This window comes from Lemur catta, chromosome 1 (genome assembly GCF_020740605.2).
Source record: "Lemur catta isolate mLemCat1 chromosome 1, mLemCat1.pri, whole genome shotgun sequence".
Taxonomy (NCBI): Eukaryota; Metazoa; Chordata; class Mammalia; order Primates; family Lemuridae; genus Lemur; species Lemur catta.
Window position 1 is genome coordinate 31350534 of NC_059128.1, and position 22581 is coordinate 31373114.

The following is a 22581-nucleotide window of genomic DNA, read 5'->3' on the forward strand; positions in this document are numbered from 1 at the left end:
TGTGCAGCGCCTTGCGCAGCCGCCGGGGAGCTGGAAAGGGAGAGGTTGGGAAGTGAACGGGAAGTGAGGGGCGGTTCCGCGGGGGCGCGCTTCTCTACATCCGGGCATCGCTTCCGTTCAGCCTTCCCACTGGCGTGACAACAGGAAGCGGAAGTGAAAAATGAGTATGCCTGGTGCCTCTTAGCAACCTAAGGGGTCAGGTGACAAAATCTGCTGACTCACGTAGAGGCTGTCAGTGTTGCGGCCAGTACCGGAGTCGTGGCAGCTGCGATTGCCCAGACGGGGCCCTTAGATCGTCAGAATGTCGGGCAAAGACCGAATTGAAATCTTCCCCTCGCGAATGTAAGTAAAAGACTGGATGAATGGTGCTCATAGGTTTAGGAACGCTTGCCTGGAGCGCGGCCTCTCCATACTCTGGGCCGCCAGGGAGGGTCCCTGTTTCCTGAGCCAATCCTGAGCTTTCCCCAGGCTCTTTTCGTCTGTCTGGGGCGAAGCTTTCCGACGGCCCCCTCACACGTTCCTCCTGAGTGAATCAGGCTGGACAGAGCCATCCCAGCCCATAGGAAAGGGCTCCCGGCCTGTTGGCTTTTGTGGAGGCCCCCTGTCTTTATTCATTAATGGAGTCATTCATTCCAATACCCTTATTGAGTCTGGCACTGGATTTATATAACTGAGCCGTCGCCACCCCTGCCTTCACAGAGCTCACAGGTGGAGGAGACGGAAAAGCTAAGGATATTTAATAAACGCTCTGAGAAGTTTCTGTGATGAGAAGCATATAGAAGAGGTCCCTAAGCCAAAGTAGGGATTGAATCGAATCGCCCTAGCATGAATGTTGGATTTAATCTTGTATCCCGTTATTCATTTTCCAAGATTCCACCAAATAACACTTGCTGTGGGAAGACACCCCTGTGTTTCTGAGGCGTTCCTTTTGCTCTCTCACCACTGCACCTTGTTCAGAACTCTGTTAATATCACTCATCACATTGTAAAGTGGATGTTTGTTTACATATCTTTCCCACCTGACTGTAGGCTCTCTTCAGGATGAGAGTGTCTTGATTATTAATTCATAGGCGATCCACAAAAAAATGTTTCGTGAATGATTTTATGCCTTGGAATCTGCTCAGTTGTGGGCTGCCTTTAGAATGGCCTGAATTATTTGTTAGGAGAAATGGCACATGCATGTAAGTGTTTGGCCAGTTTGTAAAGAAAATTTTGAAATTTTCCTAAATGTGTGTAACAACTTGTGGAGAGTAAAGATTGTTATTTGTGCTCTCCTTCTCCTTTTCTTTGTCTCCCATGAGGAAGCAGAAAATCAGTTTTGACCCTGACATTTAGATACTTTCATTGTGGTCCTATCTCTGTGGGGGTGTTCTATTATTTTTTCCTCATCCTGTCATTTTTCTCTGAGAGTATGAGGATGCTTAAAGTAAGACAGTTACATTCACACTTGAAACCTAGATTTCTGTCTCTGCCAGGGTGACTACGGTCCTTATTGAAATGTTTTTTAAATTTGTTTTTTACTTTCATCTGCTAACTTTCTAATAGCTGTTTGTACTAAGTAAGAAGCAAGCTAGTTGTGGAGAAAGGCAATACCTGTGAAATAAATAAGAGTCAGGACTACTCCTGGGTCGTGAGAACTGCAGAATTCCCAGCACATAATGACTCAGTCAAAACCTCTGCACTGAGAGACATCCAGACTCTATCATGGCTTCTAGCAGCATGAGGTCCAGTCCCTAGCATGACCCCAGTTCCTCATTAAAATGCCTGCCTAAAAAGCTCAAAGCTTCCAGGAGGATTTACTATTTGTGCTAGGTAACACCTGATTGATAGACCCCTGACCTTCCTTTTTTAGAGCATTTACTCAATGGGTAACAATTGTGAACATGTATCTCTTCCAACTCAAAAGTGTCTCTCTCAAGGACCTGACAGCTATTCCTTTGAAATGTAATCATCAGCATGGACAAGGCCTCTGTCTCCCACTTTTTGGGAGGATAGAATCCTAACTTCATAGTTGCCAGCTAGCAGGCATTTACACTGACCAACCTTTTGTATTTTTCACTTCTCTAACAGTTCTTCAGGCCTGCCATTCCTCTCTCTCCCTCATTCTCTTAAAAACGCACAAATCAGAATTGAGCTCAGCTTTTTCCCCTACTGTCAGTGGTTTGCTGAATAAAGATCTGTTTTCACCGCTTTAACTAATGTCTGCCTGTGTTTATCTTTGACAGTAGTCAGAATGTTAACATTTTTTTTTTTTTTTTTTTTTACTTTGGAACTGTTACTAAGAGGGAAAAATGGACTTCTTTGGACTGAAACAAGAAAAATGATAGGGTGTGAAGGTCAAAACTGCTATTTAAGAGCACTCAGCTTACTGTTTGAGAGGAAAATCAGGTGCAGGAAGTAATCGCTTCTCTGAACATTGTTCTTAAGACCAGACAGCAGGTTCTTTGTCATGTAGTCAGATGGTTTTGATTCAGCTGGAAGCAAAGTCATTGTCCTAGTTGAAGGTCAAACATTTTTTGTATGGCTGAGCAGCTCTGAACCATGTAAAAACAGGTTTTAAAAGTCCTAGGTTAGAAAATACACTAGTGACTTCTGTTTCACAGTTCCACTTTACAGTATTTTGTGAAATGTTGCTTTCACCCACTTATGTACCAGTGAAAGCAAAACAATTTTAGAGTGGAAGCAAAAGAGGCATGGAAGATTTGGAGTCAACAGAAGTCAGTCAAATTCAGGTTCTACCACATACTAGCTGTAAGTGCTTGGGCAGGTCACTCTTAGGGTCTGAAGACTTGAAATTTGCCCATTTCACAGAGGTGCCATCACTTAGGAGGAAATTAAAATTAGCATGGTAAATTCAATTTTATCAACCAGTTCACCTTTCTACTATAAACTTGCTAGAATCTACAGTATTAGTATTTGGCTTAAATTTGCTCCAGCTCTTTCAACCTAAGTTCTGGTATTTGGTGTCAACAATATGGTATGTTAAATATACACATTGGAATGGATCGCTCCTGCTCAGCCTGGAAACTAAACCAGCTTCACTTGATAAGACCTCTGATGAGGCCAGTGAGTGCAATGTCAGCCACTAATGGCCAACTTTTCAAAGAGAGAAACTTTCATCTGCTGCTGCTTGTCATCTTTAAGGGGAGGCAGTGTGACACATTGTTGGGGTACAGTGGACCTAGGTTTGAGCCTTATTTTGAGCAAGTCACTGAAGTCAGAAATGTGATTCAGGTTCCTGCCCTGCCTTTTCTTGACTGAACAACTGTGAGAAAGTTGTTTTACTTTTCTGAGCCTCATTTTCCTGATTTTTAAATTAATGTGTAAAGTCTCTTCCAGCTATAGAATTGTCCAAGTGACCTTAGCCGTATGGTAATAGATTTCAGTATAATCTAATAATTTGGCCAAAAGATCCATTAATACATACTATTTTCCCCATGATATTCTGAAATTAAAAAAATTTAAAAAAAAAATACATGCTATTTTGCAGTTGGTTATAACACTAGTCATGTGAAATTAGGTCCCCTTAAAGAAATCAGTGTAAGTGCCTAGGTTGTACAATTGACGGTTTTATTACCCAAACACTTTTTTTCCCATTATTAAATTTTATCTGGCATATGGCAACAAGAACAGAAATGCCAATTTCTGTCATAGCTTGCTTGACTTTGGTATTGGGGCTTCTAATGGGGGAAAAATTAAAGTAAGGAGATGAGAAGACATCAGTATAAGTTTAGCTTGTCAGTTTTCAGGAATCTTATATGTGTCATTACCTACAGTCATTTACAAATTAATAAAATGGTAGCAGGGTTTAGATTGATGATATCAAAACACTTTAATGCCATGCTTTTAATAGAAGATGTAATAAATGGTTGTGGTAAAAAATGCAAAAGGAACAAAAGAATATAGTAGTAAAAAAAATCCATATTTCTCACTCAGCTCTATTTCCCAAAAGAAACTGTTACCAGTTTATATGAATCCTCTTTAAAACTATTCTCTGCATCTATATAAGCACATGCTTCACTTACTTTGTATAAATAAGACAATAAAATATGGGCAGCACATATAAATCTACCTTCCTCTTTTTTTGTGGCTGCATATCATTCCATTGTATGGCAAACTATGATTCATTTAGCATTTAGCTTGTTTTCACCCTTTTGTTATTACAAATAAGGCTGGAGTGCTCAAACTTGTACATGTTTTTGTGCACACATGGGACTAAATCTGTGAGATAAATCCCTCAAAGTGGAAATCTTTGTCCTGAAGGTAATTGTTTTTGAAATCTAGATATAGATTAGTGTATAGATTTTTAAAAAAGCCTTAATATACCTCTAATGGAAACTGAAGCATAGATATTTTAACTTACAAATCAAATAAGTATTTGAGCCTGTAATCTCAGCACTCTGGGAGGCCAAGGCAGGAGGATCACTTGAGGCCAGGAGTTGGAGGCCAGCCTGAGCAACACATCAAGACCCTGTCTCCACAAAAAATTAAAAAATTAGCTTAGCATGGTGGTATGCACCTGTAGTCCTAGTTACTTGGGAAGGTAATCCAGGAGGATTGCTTCAGCCTGAGAGTTGGAGGTTGCAGTGAGCTGTGATCATACCACTGCACTCCAGTCTGGGCTATAGAGCAAAACACTGTCTCAGCAAAAAAAAAAAAAAAAAAAGGAAGGAAGGAAAAGAGGAAACGGAAAGACATGTATTTGGTTCATAGTTCTGGAGGCTGGGAAGTCAAAGATTGAGGGGCCCCATTCAGTGAGGCCCATTCTTGCCGTGACTTCCCATGGTAGAAGACAAGATGGTGAGAGGGACCAAGAGACGGCCAAAGTTGCTTTGTGCTGAACTTGCCTTCCCCCAACTCCTGAAAGAGACAGGGTCTTGCTATGTCTCCCAGGCTGGACTCAAACTCCTGGGTTCCTCCCTACCTCAGCCTCTTGAGTAGCTGGGACTACAGGTAGGCACCATGGTGCTTAGCCAAACTCACTTTTTTTTTTTTTTTTTTGAGACAGTCTCGCTCTGTTGCCCGGGCTAGAGTGAGTGCCGTGGCATCAGCCTAGCTCACAGCAACCTCAGACTCCTGGGCTTAAGCGATCCTACTGCCTCAGCCTCCCGAGTAGCTGGGACTACAGGCATGAGCCACCATGCCCGGCTCATTTTTTCTATATATATTTTTCAGTTGGCCATATAATTTCTTTCTATTTTTAGTAGAGACAGGGTCTCGCTCTTGCTCAGGCTGGTTTTGAACTCCTGAGCTCAAACAATCCACCTGCCTTGGCCTCCCAACAAACTCACTTTTATAACCAACCCACTGCTTCAATAAGGAACCCACTACCACCATAACTACCACCATAACTACATTAATCCATTCATGAGGACAGAGCCTGTGTGACCTAATCATCTCTAAAGGCCCCAGCTCTCAGCACTGTTGCATTGGGGATTACGTTTCCAATACATGAAGTTTCGGGGACACTTTCAAACCATAGCACCAGTTAAACCTGTCAGGTACAAATGCTATATGTTTTCACTCTCATTACATCAAAAAATAAAGGATAATTTTAACACTGTGTTGGGGAGGTATTTTTTTTGTCTTTTAAAGAGTGAGAATAAATGTCTTAACTCTATTTATATGTCTGCATAGGGCACAGACCATCATGAAGGCTCGTTTAAAAGGAGCACAGACAGGTCGAAACCTCCTGAAGAAAAAATCTGACGCCTTAACTCTTCGATTTCGACAGATCCTAAAGAAGATAATAGAGGTAGAATGAAATTTGCTTAAAAGAGTGTTTATTTTGGAAATATCTAAGGAAAATCTAGCATGGCCCTTGGCATTGTAATTTTTAAGTTATTTTTTTTCTTTCAAAAGTAAAAATACCATTAGAAGTGTAACAAGTTTCAGGTAGTTCATTTAATAAAATCTAAACTCCTTAATGTTGCCTGCAAAGCCCCACTTGATCTGATCTGGTCCCTGCCTACCTCTCTGACCTTATTTGGAGCACTCTTGCTGATGTCCCCCTGCAGGGCTTTTTTATATCTCTTTCTTATGCCTGAAATGCTTTTTCTCAGAATTTATGACTGGCTCCTTTGGCCATTCTAGTCTCAGAGAGGCCATTCCTGATCACCCAATCTGAAGTGAGCACCATATTTACTTCTGTCACATCTCCTTATTTAATTTTTATCACAGCATGTACTACTGCATGATAATTTTCTTGTCTATTTCCCCCCACTAGAAAATGTAAGTTCCGTGAGAGCAGGAGCTTTATCTTTTCAGTACTACATTTTCAGTGTCAAGAATAGTGCTGGCACATAGTAGGTTTTATTTAATTCACTGCTTTTTGGATAAATGAAGTGTGAATACAGAAATATATGAAAAAGTAAAAGTTCTCCCATACCCTCTCCTCTGCTTCAAGTGAGCCTTCTCTCATTTCCTAGAGGTATTCTTCTTGATACTTTGGTGTGTGGCCTTTCAGTCCTTTTTTTATCTTTTTGGTAGTATGTTCAAAAACTATTGCTTTTGTAAAGTACATACCAAGAGTATCATGTATACACACATAAATGTTTTTACTAATATACAGGCAATTGTTATATACACATATAAAATTCTGTAACACTTCCTTCCCTCTCCCCTCCCCCTTCCCCACTCCCTCGCTCCCATGTTAGAACATGCACAGCTTTGTACTGTAATACAGGTGCTCCTGGACTTACGATGAGGTTATATCCTCATAAACCTTTCATCATAAAATGAAAATATTATAAGTCAAAGTATGTTTTCTCACCACTATAAAGTCAAAAAATCATTGAGCCATTTTAAATCAGGGACTGTCTGTACGTAAGAATCTGTCTCATTCTTTGTAATAGCTGCATGGTACTTCATTGCATGGATAATGGAATTTAACTACTTCTTTACTGATGAATGTTTACTTTTACCATTTAGGGGAGGGGACTCTTAAATCCTTATGTGTATATATGCTAGTATTTCTCTAAAAAGAATCTTACAATATTGATCCAAGGATATATTCATTTAAATTTTTGGTAGATAAATGCCAGATTGCCCTCTAGATTGTTATGCTTTTTTGTATTTCTACCAAATGATGTGTGAGAGGGCCTCGTTTCTTAAATTTTTTTTAACTGGGCATTACTTTGTTTTTGCCAGTCTATGAGGATAAAGTTGGTGTCTTATTTTAATTTGCATTACTTTTAATTATTGGTGAGGTTGAGGAGCTCATTTTATTTTTATTTTTTATTTTTTTGGAGACTTAGTGACCAGCAACCTCAAACTCCTCGGCTTAAGCAATCCTTCTGCCTCAGCCTCCCAAGTAGCTGGGACTACAGGCATGCACCACAATGCCCAGCTAATTTTTTCTATATATTTTTAGTTGTCCAGATAATTTCTTTCTATTTTTTTAGTAGAGACAGGGTCTTGCTCTTGCTCAGGTTGGTCTCGAATTCCTGACCTCGAGCAATCCTTCTGCCTCGGCCTCCCAGAGTGCTAGGGTTACAGGTGTGAGCCACTGCACCCGGTCAGCTGATTTTATTAATATGTATAATGGTAATTTGATTTTCTTGGTTAATTTGTCCCTTTTTTGGTAGAAGTTCTATGTATGTTCTGGTTAATGTGTAAATGCTAAAAATATTTTCTTTACATATTTGGCTTTTAACTTTTTAAAAAAAGATATCTTAATTTTTATTTGGTCAAATCTGTTAGTCTTTTTCTTTATATAGCTTCTGAGGTACATATAAAACTTGGAAAAGGCCTAAAAAGATTAGGAAAATAGTCTACTACATTTTCTTTTGTTACTTTATAGTTTTGTTTTAAAAAAAAGCCTTAGTATGTCTGGATTTTTTTTGAAATAATGTGAAGTAGGTAGCTTTGTCATTTTGTAAGTGGATGGACATCTCTTTAACTGTACTAAATTCCCATATAGACCTGGAGTTGTTTCTGAACCCTTCAGTCTATTTCATTGACTTATCTGTCCCATACCAGACATATTTCCTTATTGTAGCTGTACATTTTTAATACCTGGTACGCCAACTCCTTACTCACCTGACCTAGTTTTTCTTCTCTTTCAAAAAAATTATTGAGTATTTTCAAGTATTAAATATTCCAGATGTACTTTTGAATCAATATGCCATTAGGATTTTGACTTCAACTGCATTGAATTTAAGAGATCAATTTGAGAAAATCAGCAGGTACCCATTCAAGAATAAGACAGGTCCTTCAGTAAAGATACAGCTTTCTGTTTCTTAATGCATTTATTCTAATGTTGTAATTATGAAACTTATAGTTTTGCAGTTTTGTTAGTGACCATAACCAAAATGGTTCAAAATTGGAAATTTTTGTTTTATCGTTATCAAACCAATATTTACATGCACACCAGGCATAAAATACTGATGGTTGTTAAAGGAACATAATTTTGATATGATTTTCCTTGTAAAAACCTTTGTTGAATCTGCAGCTGGTTATTGGTTTTTCAGACGAAAATGTTGATGGGTGAAGTAATGAGAGAAGCTGCCTTCTCACTAGCTGAGGCCAAGTTCACAGCAGGGGACTTCAGGTAAGAAGACTAAATTGGGTGTTTTGAAAAAACAAAATGCTTTCAGGTTCATAATTTAATTTAAAACCCATTTTTAATTTAGAAATATATAAGACAAATGATAGAGTAATAGTAAGGAAGAACACTTTTAACCCCATTGCTTTACCTCCACTGTTATCACAGATTTCTATCTGGAAATCTTGGCCTCCCAGAGTGCTGGGCAGGTATTACTTAATAAGGCCCTTTGAAGTGGTACACTTTTTTTTTTTTTTTGAGACAAGGTCTCGCTCTGTCACCCTGGGTAGAGTACAGTGGCGTCATCATAGCTCACTGTAGCCTCAAACTCCTGGGCCCAAGCCATCCTCCTACCTCGGTCTCCAGAATAGCTGGGACTACAGGCATGTGTCACCATGCCCGGCTAATTTTTTCTGTATTTGGTAGAGACAGGTTCTCACTCTTGCTCAGGCTGGTCTCGAACTCCTGACCTCAAGTGATCCTCCTGCCTCAGCCTCCCAGAGTGCTAGGATTATAGGCATGAGCCACTGTGCCCGGCCCTGCAGTGATAGACTTTATTTTTTGCCAAGGCTCATAAGATAACAGCTTGCATTGAATTTTCTAGCAGAGGGAGGAAATCCCATAGTTTATAAGTGGTATATGAATGTTTTAGGGTGGTTATGGGGAAAACACTTTTATTTTGATACTAACATGGAGAGTCAGACGAAGCCAGATAGAAGTTAGATAATAGGTTCCAAGGTAAAGGAATTGAATGCCAGCTTAACCAGTTGAACAGCAAACCTAGAAGGAAGGAAAGTTTTCTCCAAATTACACTAGCAGAATGTAAACCCCTAAAGTCACATCCCTGTACTACATGTCAGACTGAAAATGCAAGCAATTCATGTACTTTAAAAATCATTCTCTGTTGTTTTCTTACCGTTGATGTTTTGAATATTGTTCATTCTCTGCTCTCTGAAGCCCTTCTCAGCAAATTTTTCTCCTTTTCTGGAAAAAGGACAATTATGAAAACATACTTAATTATAACATCTCACTCTTAGTCTCTAATGATGAAAATAACCAATGGGTCCTTGTAGGTTTATTTTTAAAAACACAACTAAAGGCTTTTTCTTTTTCTGCAGCACCACAGTTATCCAAAATGTAAATAGAGCCCAAGTGAAAATTCGAGCGAAGAAAGATAATGTAGCAGGTAACTCTTCAATCCTTTGGGGAAAAAAGGTGATATTTTTAAATTAATCTGTTTATACAGCAAGATCTTGTCCCAGTTTCTCTCTTTTACTTACAAGTTGATTGGCTTTACATGTTAAAACCATTAACAACCAGGTTCCTTATTACTCAGGATAATTTGACTTTTGAATAGAAGTGAACACTTAAGGCAGGTTCCTAAATTCATTAACTGAAACCAGTTACAATTCCAGACTTAACCTCTTGGTTTTTGAATATTTGTTGAAAAAGAAACATAGGAAACAGTAATTAAAAAAGAATACTTCAAGACCATATTTGTGAATCCATATATGCTTCTGTGTTTAACAGGTGTTACTTTGCCAATATTTGAACATTACCATGAAGGAACTGACAGTAAGTGTGAAGGTTTTCATATCAGTGTGTGTCTCTGGGATCTCATTTCTTCTTTAAATGAACTCTGTTGTGGAAAATGGTGCTAAGTAGGCCTTCTTAGAGTTCAGAGGTTCTAGTATTAGGAGCTCTCTCATCTGATACAGTCAGGACAATAATTGATCATCAAAGAAGTCTTATGGCAGGAAGTGATAGAACATTGTACGTCTCTTAAAATATTTTTATTTCAATCTATAAATATATCAATGTACAGTTATTTGCCATTTTAAAAATATAAGGCCTTTTCCTTGAGTATGAATCCACTGATTAGACTTCTGTGTTATCTTCTTCATAAACTACAACCATAATGCATGCCTTATAATTTCTAATTTGGGTCTCTTTAACGTAGAATAAGATTTTAGACACTATGAAGCAATTTGTTTTGTTTTTGACACAGATAGATTTTATTACTTTTGTGATTATAAACATTTCCAAGTGGCAGTGAGCCTTTGCTGATAAGAAAGATTAATAACTTATGTTGATTATGGTAATAACAGTTGTGTTTCAAGGAGAAAATTCAAATTTTTAAACAGCATTGTGTCTTGGCCAAGAAAAATTAAAACAGAACTATTATTTAGAGCACCTAGTATGCTATATTAAAATGAATATGGTCTTTAGATAAGCCTATTCCTGAATTCTGTCTTTACTGTTTGTTAGCTTTGTGAACTTGGTAATGTTGCAAAAATGTCTAAGCTTCAGTTTAACTTCTGTATAGTGGAATATCTGTTTCACAAAATTGTTTTCAAAATTAAATCAGATTAATTATACATTAAAATGCCTGTCTTCTCATGAGTTGCCTTCATTTCTTCAAACTCAGGGTTTTATTTTTGTATCCTTTTGCTTTTCAACTGTCTTCTAAGATTCAAGTTAACTATTTTCATTTTTCAAGCTCCAAAGTCAAAGAAGGTTTCTGGCCTGTGTATAGATCAGAGCAATAGAAATAGCTGTTCTGGTCTTAAGCTGTTCCCTAGGCCCTCTTCCTTCACTTTTCTCCTAAACAGCATCAGCTGTCACTATTTCCAGAAATAAAAATAAAAGTTAAGAGATAATAAATTGCCCAGAGACATTTCTGTGAGCAACAAAAAACATTCAGTGAGTAATTATACGCCAATAAGAATGTGACATATTAGTAAGATAGTTCAGCTTGGTTAAACTATTCAATTGTGAAATCTCTATTATATGTTAGGAACTTTGTTAGGTACAACGAATTAAAAAAAAAATCAGTCCGTTTCTACCACAGCCTATACATACTAATTGCAGATATTAAAATGTTTGTCATCTAATTAACAAAATATATTATTTTTGTTAATGAGAAAGAATATTCTGGAAAATGAGATTGCTACTCCCATACATTAGTTATGGAGTTTGTATAATCTTTCTGAAAAGCTATTTGGCATCAGAATATTTAAATGTTAGAGCTTTTGGCTCCATATTCTATATATCTATAATTCCAATATATTTTCAAAAAGTATAGAAGGAGATCAAAAGAGAAAATGTATATGAATGAAGATTATGTTATTAATGAGAAATTATCTCAGTGGGTAATGAGACTGAATTATTTTTTCCTCTATATATTTTGCAAATTTTCTGTTAAACACATAGATAGTAGTTCACAAGATTTCTGTATTATACAGCAATTCAAATCCAGGTTTCTCTCATTACTCAGTGTGACTCTGGATAAGTTCCTTAAGTGTTTCCCCACATATAAAAGATTCCCAACTGTATAGGGTGCTGTATTTGGTAACACAAAGTGCTTGGCTATTTTTATTCAGAAAAAGGTTATTTTAAAAAGCAAACATCTTCAGCTGGTGAATTATATGATACGTTAAATTGTATTTCAAGAAAGCTACTTAAAAAAACACACCTTCATGTAACAGTTCTGATAAATACCTTTTACTTAATTTAAATACCCTCTTTTAGGAGTCAAATCCCAAAAGAAAATGCTATTTTTAGGAGTATGTTTAACTGAAAAAGCTCACATTTCTATTTAAGTTTAGCCAATTATTCTTGATAGAAGGTAAGCAAACTAATGTTGCATGATAAAGTCCCCATCAAATATCTCATGAGCATATATCCCAAATCATATTTTGTATCTTTATTGTAACTTTCATTATTTCATTCAAAATATATTGTTATCTTCCTATCAGGCTAAAGAAACAAGAAACAATAGGACAGTGATTATCCCTTTAAGTACTAGTTTATTTAGAGCCCCAGATATTCTGTATACTCACTACCATGTTTATTTTTGTTTTAATAAGACTCTGGTCCAAAGCCTCACATTTTTTTTTTTTTGGGACAGAGCCTCACTCTCTTGCCTGGGCTAGAGTGCTGTGGCATCAGCCTAGCTCACAGCAACCTCAAACTCCTGGGCTCAAGTGATCCTTCCTGCCTCAGCCTCCCGGGTAGCTGGGACTAGAGGCACGCACCACCATGCCTGGCTAATTTTTTCTATTTTTAGTGTTTTGGCTAATTTCTTTTTATTTTTAGTAGAGACGGGGTCTCGCTCTTGCTCAGGCTGGTCTCAAACTCCTGAGCTCAAGCTATCCTCCTGCCTTGGCCTCCCAGAGTGCTAGGATTACAGGCGTGAGCCACCGCGCCTGGCCCTCACATTTTTATAGAAGCTACAGTTTTTCAGTACCAGGCCAGGTAGACAGGGCAGCCCTGTGATCTGTAAAGGTGATGCCTCAGGGTTAGGACTATTTCTTGTTGACATTGTGATGCTTGACCTGGTCTACAGCAAATCTATGTCGGGGGAACTTGAAAGTGTTGGCTGCTTTCAAGCCTCTGCCAACGGTACCTCAGTAGCACTACTGTGCTCCTGTCCGCTGGTCAGGTAGGGCATGCTTGGCCAGGAATGGTTCTCTGCATGGTCTATAACTGCAGGTGCTTCCCTGATCCACTGCCTGAGAGAAATGCGATTGTGGCAGAGGAGGGTGGTCAGGAACATTGTACCTGTAGCCACAGGATGAGTCCATGTCTCTGCAGCGCTGACTGAAGTGGTGGTGGAAGCCCCCTATGATGCTATTTGAATGCTGAGTCTTTTTAGATTTTTATAGCCCACTCCCAGCTTTTTGTAATTGTCTCACCCATTCCATTCCTAATTTGAGGGCATTTTTTTGGTAGTAACACACATTTATTCTTTTCAAAGCAATTAACTTTTTTTTTTATAGAAACAATATTTTTTCTTTTGGCACTCATATTTCATTGGTTCATATATTTAATTAAATCATATGGAATACTAGGTACAGCTCACATGAAGTAGAAAATTTTAGAGAGTCACCTGTTGACAGAGAGTGTCACTGTACTGTAGGCATTAGGAAGTGAGATTTCCAAAGGGAAGTAGGGGGCATTGGCTGCTCCAGCAAGCTGGTGTAGTAAAGGTTGGTGGCTTCTCCTCTAGCAATATTTAGAATAGTATCCTTGTGGAAAACTTCATTTAGCAGCCAACTCCTACAGTATTTTGGGAGTAAGATGGGTGCTTCATGTATGCATTTAACAGGAGTTAGAGCGTTTGTCTTTCCATGTTAGGTATTAGTCTGAATTCTCTTCTTTTTGGGAATTTTATGGGGAAGATTGTTTACACTGTAATTACAAATGTTGTCTGACTGGTTCTTTCAGGTTATGAACTGACTGGTTTAGCCAGAGGTGGGGAACAATTGGCTAAATTAAAGAGGAATTATGCCAAAGCAGTGGAACTACTGGTGGAACTAGCTTCATTGCAGGTAAGTAGCAGAAGAGCTAGAGAACTCCTGCAGTTTGACTTTGAATGGTCGAGTGGAGGAGATTCAGGTCTTGAGTCAGAGCATGCTATACTTTGTAACTTTCAACTCTTTCCATGGTCCTATATGTGACAAGCCTAATGTTTTGATTTCTGAAATGGTTGCTTTTGCACTATTGTCCCTACTTTTTATTACTAACAAAATGTATGTGCAATGGTACGGTTTCACTCTTTGCTAGGTGGGCACAGCAACAGTCAATACTAGATTTAATTGCAAGCATAAACATGGTTTGTGCAGGAAGGCCATTTTTTTCCCTTTGTGGCCAGTTAATATATTTCTAGGTTATTAGTGCATGATTCTTTCTTCTTGTCATTTTTATGTCTTTATTTGAGTTAGAAGTAAATAAATTATAATAGCATGCAAAAAGTGTTAGCTCTATGGCGATCTCACAAGAATTTTGTTTTTTAAGCATGCTAAAAAGTCGTCTTGGTTCCCAAATGTTTTCTACAAGTGCAGTCTGAGTGGAGCCAAGTGATCAGTGCATGATTAGGAAGACTTTGTGCTTACATTATTTGTCCTCTTCTTTCAGACTTCCTTTGTTACTTTGGATGAAGCCATTAAGATAACCAACAGGCGTGTAAATGCCATTGAACACGGTGAGTGTAAGCGGCTGTGAGGCGCTTTGTTCATTCACTTGTCATGCAGCTGCTGGGACTCAGGCACTGTACGGAAGGTTGAAAGGTGAATAAGATATTGCCCCTGCCCACAATGCAGAGAGAAGTGTATCCATGGTACAAAAAGTGTTATGAAGTGCTTTGCTAGAAGTATGTGTATGATTTGGGGGAGTTACAGAGGAAAGTGGTGAGTTAACATAATGGAATGTTTTATTCATTTCTGGTTATTCATGCAGTTAATAAAGGGTAGAAACAATATTTCTCAAGAGTCTTAGTGTTTTCTTCAGTTCTTTCTAATGGTTGAGCTATATGTATCTTTTTGAATACATTAAATATTCAGCTTTAAATCTATCTCCTTTAGGCCACTCTCCTTGATTTCTAAAAAGGAGTTTTCCCATTTGATGCATTTATTTTCCATCTCTTTTATCACACTTAAAAAATACGACTGCTTAGTGTTGACAGTGCTTTTTGGTCAAACTGTTTTCATTAAAGAAACATTAATTCAATTTTTAGGTAAGAAAGGAGCAAAATTTGAAGCAAAGAAATTCCTTTGCTTGGGGCTATATTAGTATTAGTGAGGAAGTTATCTCATTTTTTAAAAACTCAAAAACACATTTCTTGACTGCTTGCTAGTGCCAGGCCTTATACATGAAACTGTAAGCAAAACAAATTGGGTAAGGATAATAGTTCTCACCCTCACAGAGTTCACATTCTAGAAGCAGACTAGGCAAATTCTATGTAAAGTGGAACCTAATGACTGACATAAAACTCAATTTATTACATTCTCTCTGTTTGGTTTTTTAACAGTTGATTATTGTTATATTTAAAGTAACATCTGTGGTTCACTGTTATATATATTCAAATATTCAGCATATTCAACGTTGTATCTGTTGTGGTCCAATGTTATCTGTACATAGAAAAAACACTAGAAGGGCACACACCAACATATTTACAATAGTTACTTTTGGGTGGTGGGATTATACTCCATTTAAATTTTTTCTTTGTAATTTATTTCCAAGTTCTCTACGTTAAATGTACATTAATTTTATAATTAGAAAATAAATATTATACAAATGAGCACTGGTAATTTGCAAAAAGGGGGTTTGAAGTTCTCACATATATATATATATTTTTTAAACTCTAGTCATCATTCCCCGGATTGAACGTACCCTTGCTTATATCATCACAGAGCTGGATGAGAGAGAGCGAGAAGAGTTCTATAGGTTTGTTGAATTTGACAGTTATTGATCATTTTTTGTTTTCCATATTCCAAAAGCTTGGTTTGCTGAGTGACTAGTTAGGTTCTTTAGAATTAGCATAGCCTGTATTTTATTCTGATAAGTAGTAATATTGCCAAAAGCCATGGAGACAAATCTGTGTCAAGTTTTGCATATACCTAAAACATGGCATTTCCAAAAACTTAGGCCTTTCAAAGAAACTGTTAGACTAGATTATTCTTTAAAATGAAACAATGATTTGGATTGGGTGTCTCCTACGTAAAAACTGAGGGGAGAAACTGGAATTAAACAGTTAATCAACAAATAGTGTATTGCATGTTGAATATGTTAAGAAGACATAAAGTATTTAGGGACATTACCAAGTAGTATAAATCACAACATTAGAGAAATTAGCACAGTATTTGAGAGAGAAATGATGTGTGTCCATTAATTGGTTATGAACATTTAGAACCAGTTGGGATAAATAAGTACTAAATTGGTGGTATACAGGGGTCTGTATACCTGGTTCAGAGAAGTGGAAGGTAGGTGAAAGCAGGAGCATTTAGGGAAGCCATGGCAGTCTTAGACCTTGAGTTGCCATTTGATTATGATTTATAATCTTAATTATCAAAGGTTAGTTTTTATCCTTCAGTGATGTTCAGGGTTGTGGTGATCCAAAACTTTAATAAATGCCTGAATGTGCCTAAGTGCTCAAAATCTGTTCCATTAGGGAATGGATTTCAAAATTTAACTTAATGGAAGTATCCAATTTTGTTCTAGGTGTTTATTACCCTTGTTGCAAAACTAGAAGAAATCAAACCTACTTAATACTGAAACAGTATTCAGAAAATTCCCCCCCTTTATTTTACAGGTTAAAGAAAATACAGGAGAAGAAAAAGATTCTCAAGGAAAAATCTGAGAAGGACTTGGAACAACGCAGAGCAGCTGGAGAGGTGATGGAGCCTGCTAATCTTCTGGCTGAAGAGAAGGATGAGGACCTTCTGTTTGAATAATTTTTCCTGCTCTGGTTCTTTTGGAAACCCTAACACTGGCTCCATTTTAATTCGTGGTGTGTAGGTTTGATTTGTGTGGCTATTTATTTTTTGGCCTAAGAATTTCTTTCACTGATTGTAAAATTTACCTGCATGTCTATTTATGGGATTACTTTTGCAGCAACCATTTATCACAGATGAAAGAGCTTTGTAAAACCTTTTCAGGAATTTACTCTGCAGAAGTGTTACCCTACTCCATTTACATCTGTGTTACATGTGATCTGCTTACCCAGCATAATAGGAAATACCCCTTAGGAAACACTAGTGGTCCTAGGCCTACTACTGTGGCGCAGCCTTTGTTCCTACCCACTTGCAAACCTTGGCGCTGGTGTCTGAGATTGCTGCAGCCATCCTTGTGTTACCGTGGTACTTATTTTCTCAAGCTTTGTGAAAACCTGCACTTATTTTTCCTTGCATGACAGGTCTGTCTTGTCTATCATGAGAGCAGTTCTGCCAATTGAAATGTGACTATGGTATAAATAGTAAAGTGATTGAAAAATAAGTCATTCCTTTTTTATTACTAATTTACTGCTAAGAGTAACAGTCATGTTCTTATGTTCAGATCAGCACAGTATTTCATTCACAGAGCTTTCTCTGCAGACATGTAGGAGGTGAGTAGCCTTTTCCCCTCCTTCCGTGTATCAGTGTTTTACTAAAAGGCTTGCTTTGAGACAATTGTTGCATTTTGGGGGTACTAATAAATGCCAATGAATTAAGAGGACTTCGTAATACTACTTTCCTAATCTAAGAAAAATACTCATTCCCATTTTAGAGTCAGAAGGTAACTTTTTATTTTGTTATGTTATAATCAAGAACAACTTGCATTTAGATGAGGCAATTGAGGGGCCACAGCAGGTATCAGATTTTTGATTTGACATGAGCTGTCCATGGTTATTTCAGTCTTTCTTACAACCAGTTGCAGGCATTCTTTACATGACTGGCCATGGAACAGTTTGTTTGTTATGAAGTTGTGACACCAGCCTTATTAGTATTGTATTTTAATCAAATGATGGCACAGTCTGGGCTTTTTAAAGTACTAAATGATTTTGTAAACATTTAGTACCTGCTATAAAATAATGGATCTTAGTTATCGTATACCAGGTACTGTTTTCAGTATTTTATTTATATTATCTTACCACAATAATAAGTGCATATAATTTTAACCCTCCATTTCAGAGGAAAAATTTGAGGCACAGAGCACTTGAGTAATTGGTCTGAGGTTAGAAAGCTAGAAAGTGGTAATCCAGGATTTAAATCCATGCATTCATTCTACCTTCAGAGTTTTTATACCCTTAACTTTTATCCTTTCTGCATGCCCTATATTTAAAATGTTGGGTATTTAAAGGTAAGACATAGGGCCTGCCTGTCCTGGAGGAGCTGATTTTTAGGAAATCCTGTTGCTGCTCATAAAATGAAATGTTTCCATGTAAATTCAGTAATGATTGTAAAATCAACAATTGAGTTCACAAGTCTTTTAAAACTAGGTAACACTGAACTGTTTTACATCTAATTTTCCCACCTGGTGAGGTGTAAATTCTACCATCTTCATTTTGCAGATGAGGAAATTGAGGCTTTGATAGGTCAAACAGTACAGCAGGAGTGCAAATCAAATGTATCTTGATTTCAGAGCCTTGGTTTTAAGCACTATGCACTGCCTCTCTAGGAGGCAAAAATTATCTTAAAGCTCTGGAATTTATTGGCCTTGGTTAAATTACCTACAAAAGTACAGATAATTTTAAAGTTTAGCATTTGTTAAAAAATCAAGAGAAAATAGTGGACAGATAATTTGCTGTGTGTGGAGTGGTGATCTGATCCATAGGGGAAGGGAATAGAGTAATGAATAGGAATAGAAACTGGACTGTAACAGATAACAGGTGTGTAAATGCATCAAACTTGTTATGTGATTTGTGTCCTTGGGTAGATGATAGAGTATCATAGAAAAAGGGAGAAATGAAGAATGGAGAAATGAAATATATGTTGTATATTTGCCAACAACTCACATGCTATCCTCAGTGTCCTCAAATCCCTGGCTGTATACAACGTAAATTTGCCTGAGTATTACATACCTCCTTCCCCATAAAACTTCAAAGTTCACAGCCCTAAGTTGTCCATCTTTAAAAACTTAGTTGTTTGTTTAATTAAGGAAACAGGACCTACCTACATCTGTGTCAACAGGGGGCACTCCCCTACCATAAAAAACAAATTAAAAGACATTTTGTGTTTCACCCAGAGGTTCCAACGGTCTTGCTTCTGGCAAAAACTTGAAGAGGAGGGTGGTCTTTTCAGGTGTGGAAAACTTGAATGGCAGAGGATATAACACAGCAAGAGAAAGTACTCAGTGGCTTTATTTGAAATATAATTCTACTTTTTATTTTCACAATACAGTGTGCAGTATGACATCTCAAAATAACAGAGTGCAGATACAGGATATGAGTACAAAGGGGGATTAACAATAGATGTCAGAAGATTACCTTTATTAAGGCTAAATCCCTGGTTTATATTTTCCACACATTCACAAGATTACATTCAAATCATTCCTTATCAATACTTATTCCTTAGGCATGAGAAAAGGAAAATAATCCAGACATTAGATTTTCATAGAAAGCAAATCTGGATTAGTCTAAATACTATTCTCTCTCCATTTGTTCTGACATAAAAATGCAGGAAATAAAGATACTTCTTTATTTGGATTTTCCAAGTACATTTCATTAGCTATTGGTATCATTTCTATAATAAGTGGTTAAGACCTCCTCCACACTGAGGTCTCCAATCAGAACCACAGAGGACAAGGAATGAAATTCGCCAGAGTGGCTGTACAACGTATAGCAAGGCTTTTTTCCATATTTTACTGAGGAAGTCAGCAACAATTCAGTTTATACTTTGTTTAGGGACTGAGTATCAGCACATCTTTATCACAAGGATTTAGAAAAGTCTGGGACATAAACATTTCTTTCTCTCCAACGTTGCTCATGGAGGAAAGAATTATATTATATTCACTGATCCTGAAAATATCTGTCACCTTGGACTTCCTAAAAGTATGGCATGGTATGTGCCTTGGTACAGGATCTGCTTGTTAAAGCCATGTGTCTGAGTATTGACTGCGCATGTCCCTAGTATAGGCCTGCTGTCTGTAGTGGCACAACATCCACTCACTGCCTACCTAAAACCTCACTCTAACTTCACATGAACTGTCAATATTTTAGATCTTAGGGTTGAAAACAGTTGTCAGTTACAATAAGCAGATCACAAAACTCCACTGTCAACCACTGACTACCTTTCATTCCTGAGAAGAAAGTAAACTGGAAAACTGAAAAGATTAAGTGCTAAGTATTATTCCTAGTTTTCAATGCTGAAAATCAGTGTGACTTTTTTGCATTTTCCTGCTATAAGCTGGAGTGTTTCAGACCCGAAGAGACAGTATGTATGGCATTTCTGCCCTCAACCCAGGAACATTACTTTCCTCCTAAGGAACATTATCTTGAAAATATTTCCAAATAAGATACTCCCCAACCAACTCAATAGGCCATGCAAATTTGAACAGAGAAAGGCAACATAGAAACTGTCTACATTTGTTCAAATAAAATTATGTAGAAGAGAAAAAAAAATCAAATATATACACGACACCGAGACAAACTACTCATTAAAAACAGTTGCTTATGTTAAATTAAATGACAAGTCAGTATTATTATTCCAGTGTTTAGCTTTGGGAATAGGAAATGCTGTAGCTAAAGTCACCATAAAAATAAAATCAAGGCATTCACATTTGAGGCTTCTTGTCACACATCACACTATCTTTAAAGGCTTGAAAAGACTACAAAATAACTTTCCATGCCAATTATGGACACTGAATTTTAAAGCTACAGCTATAGAGACAGTACAAAAATCCCATTAGCTTAAACATTTCTTTTATGATTTAGCAAGCTGTTGCATTCTGGTCATAAGACCTTGTTAGGATAAAAACCTATTTCTCCCATCCAAGTACTAACCAGGCCTGACCCTGCTTAGCTTCTGACATCAGATGAGATTGGGTTCGTTTAGGGTGGTATGGCTGTAGACAAAAACCTATTTCTGTATGCTTGATAACTTACCCCCTGCAATTTTCTTTTCCTAAAATGTTCAAATGACTTTCAGGTCTTCCTTTCCTTCTGATCTCAAAGTCAACTGTCATAATGTTTCCCTAGGATATACATACTTTTATTCCAATGCTGAACAAGTGTTATCAATGACCGTATGTCAATTAAACATTAGTATACAGTACAGCAGCTATATTCATCAACAGAATCCAGTTAAATATCTACATATATAGCACACAGAATTATATTGTGCTCATATATAACAATGTAAAAACTGTCAAATGTGCTGATGTCCTCCCATGTATATAAAAAACTTTGCATCACGAGGAAGAAAGTTAACAGTCAACACAGTTTATATGAACATCTGTCATTCATAAAAATGTAACTTATACATTCTATTGTACTATGCAGATCAGAGAAAGGAAGCAACGCTAGCAAATTGGCTGTGACAATTTGAGAAAAATACTCAAGATCATTATCTTTAAAAAGATAAGCATATTTTGTATACTTGTAACTAGATTAGTCAGCCAAATGTGCAATGTGATCCACAAAGTGAGCATAAAAACTGGTGCCTCTAATGGAATGTTGGTTTTTTTTTTCTTTCTTTAGAATTCAGACATACAAATGAATTCAAGCCTAACAGAGTAGTTCCAAAGTGGCACCATTTTGTTTTTTCTTTTTTAGGGGAAAGTATTTCTGATGACTAAACTAGTCTCCTAAGCAAATACTGTCTTGCCCAGTGCATAGAAGCACAGCATCCCCTCGCCCCCAAATATTCCCATGAAGTCATTTAAGTGTTAAATAACATCAATATAACTACGTAGGACATGGTCTCTGTGTACATACAAGTTTTTCATGGAAATATGACTAAGCAGAAAAGATTTAGTTAAGTGAAAACAAAAGGTTTTAACAGGATAACATGGAATTACTTTGTTGAAAGCTTCCATTTAGAATCCCCAAATGAGGCAAGAACCCCTAAAACCATGTATAGAGAATAAAGAATGCTAGGCACAAATTGCCTAAAGGGACCTTCTTCTCACTAGTTCAGGAGAGCTAACAACAGGTCTACAGCTTATACTGCTGCCTTCCACCTTACTCTCAATCTTGCTGAAGCGTCAGGGCTATCTTCCTATTGGCAGTTTGCCAGACCAAGTCCAACATGTTACAAAATGGATGTTTCTTTTACCTCAGCCAAGTGGACGGCACCCACTGAGGTTCAGTATCAAGTTTGTTAATTAGCCTAAGCAATTCCTGATAGGCTTTATCAAGATCTGAATTCACAATCGCAGTGTCAAAGTAGTGGCCATTGTTCTGCTCCATCTCTCTAGTCTTCTCAATGATTTCTCTCAACTCTTCAGGCTGCAAAGAGAAGATGAAAACTGTGAGGTAATTCCTATCCTTACCAAAATACAGAATGAGTCAGAGATAGTCAAACTACAGGGAGTGACCTTATGTAGCTTTCCTTCTGTCTCTCAAAATACTCAACTTCACGTGCTCCTTTCCAACCCTGCCATGGCCAGTGGTTTCCTTTGCTCTGGGATCTTCGGGACTCAACATTATGAATGATTTGGGACTCAAGAGATCCTGTTTTATACTACTATTTAGGTTTTCATATATTTCTGTCTTACCTCACCAGTAAGACTATAGGCTTCAAGAGTGCAGGCTGTTATTTGAATTCCCTACAAACATTT

The 22581-nt window shown here is 37.3% G+C and overlaps 2 protein-coding genes across 2 annotated transcripts in view; one reads left to right on the forward strand and one right to left on the reverse strand.

Annotated features, from left to right (window-relative positions):
- The first annotated feature begins 11 nt into the window (after positions 1–11).
- Positions 12–19042, forward strand: ATP6V1D (ATPase H+ transporting V1 subunit D). The gene is made up of 9 exons (XM_045565413.1): positions 12–342; positions 5637–5754; positions 8471–8550; positions 9663–9730; positions 10075–10119; positions 13774–13877; positions 14464–14530; positions 15693–15771; positions 16637–19042. Exons 1-9 carry the CDS (start codon positions 302–304, stop codon positions 16776–16778), a joined length of 744 nt encoding a protein of 247 aa, XP_045421369.1. The 5' UTR covers positions 12–301; the 3' UTR covers positions 16779–19042.
- A 118-nt stretch (positions 19043–19160) lies between these two features.
- PALS1 (protein associated with LIN7 1, MAGUK p55 family member) overlaps positions 19161–22581 on the reverse strand; it is a 53141-nt gene continuing 49720 nt past the window's right edge. Inside the window, exon 14 of the mRNA XM_045565398.1 lies at positions 19161–22249. Coding sequence (XP_045421354.1) covers positions 22073–22249 — 177 coding nt within the window. The 3' untranslated portion in view covers positions 19161–22072. The remainder of the gene's footprint in view (positions 22250–22581) is intronic.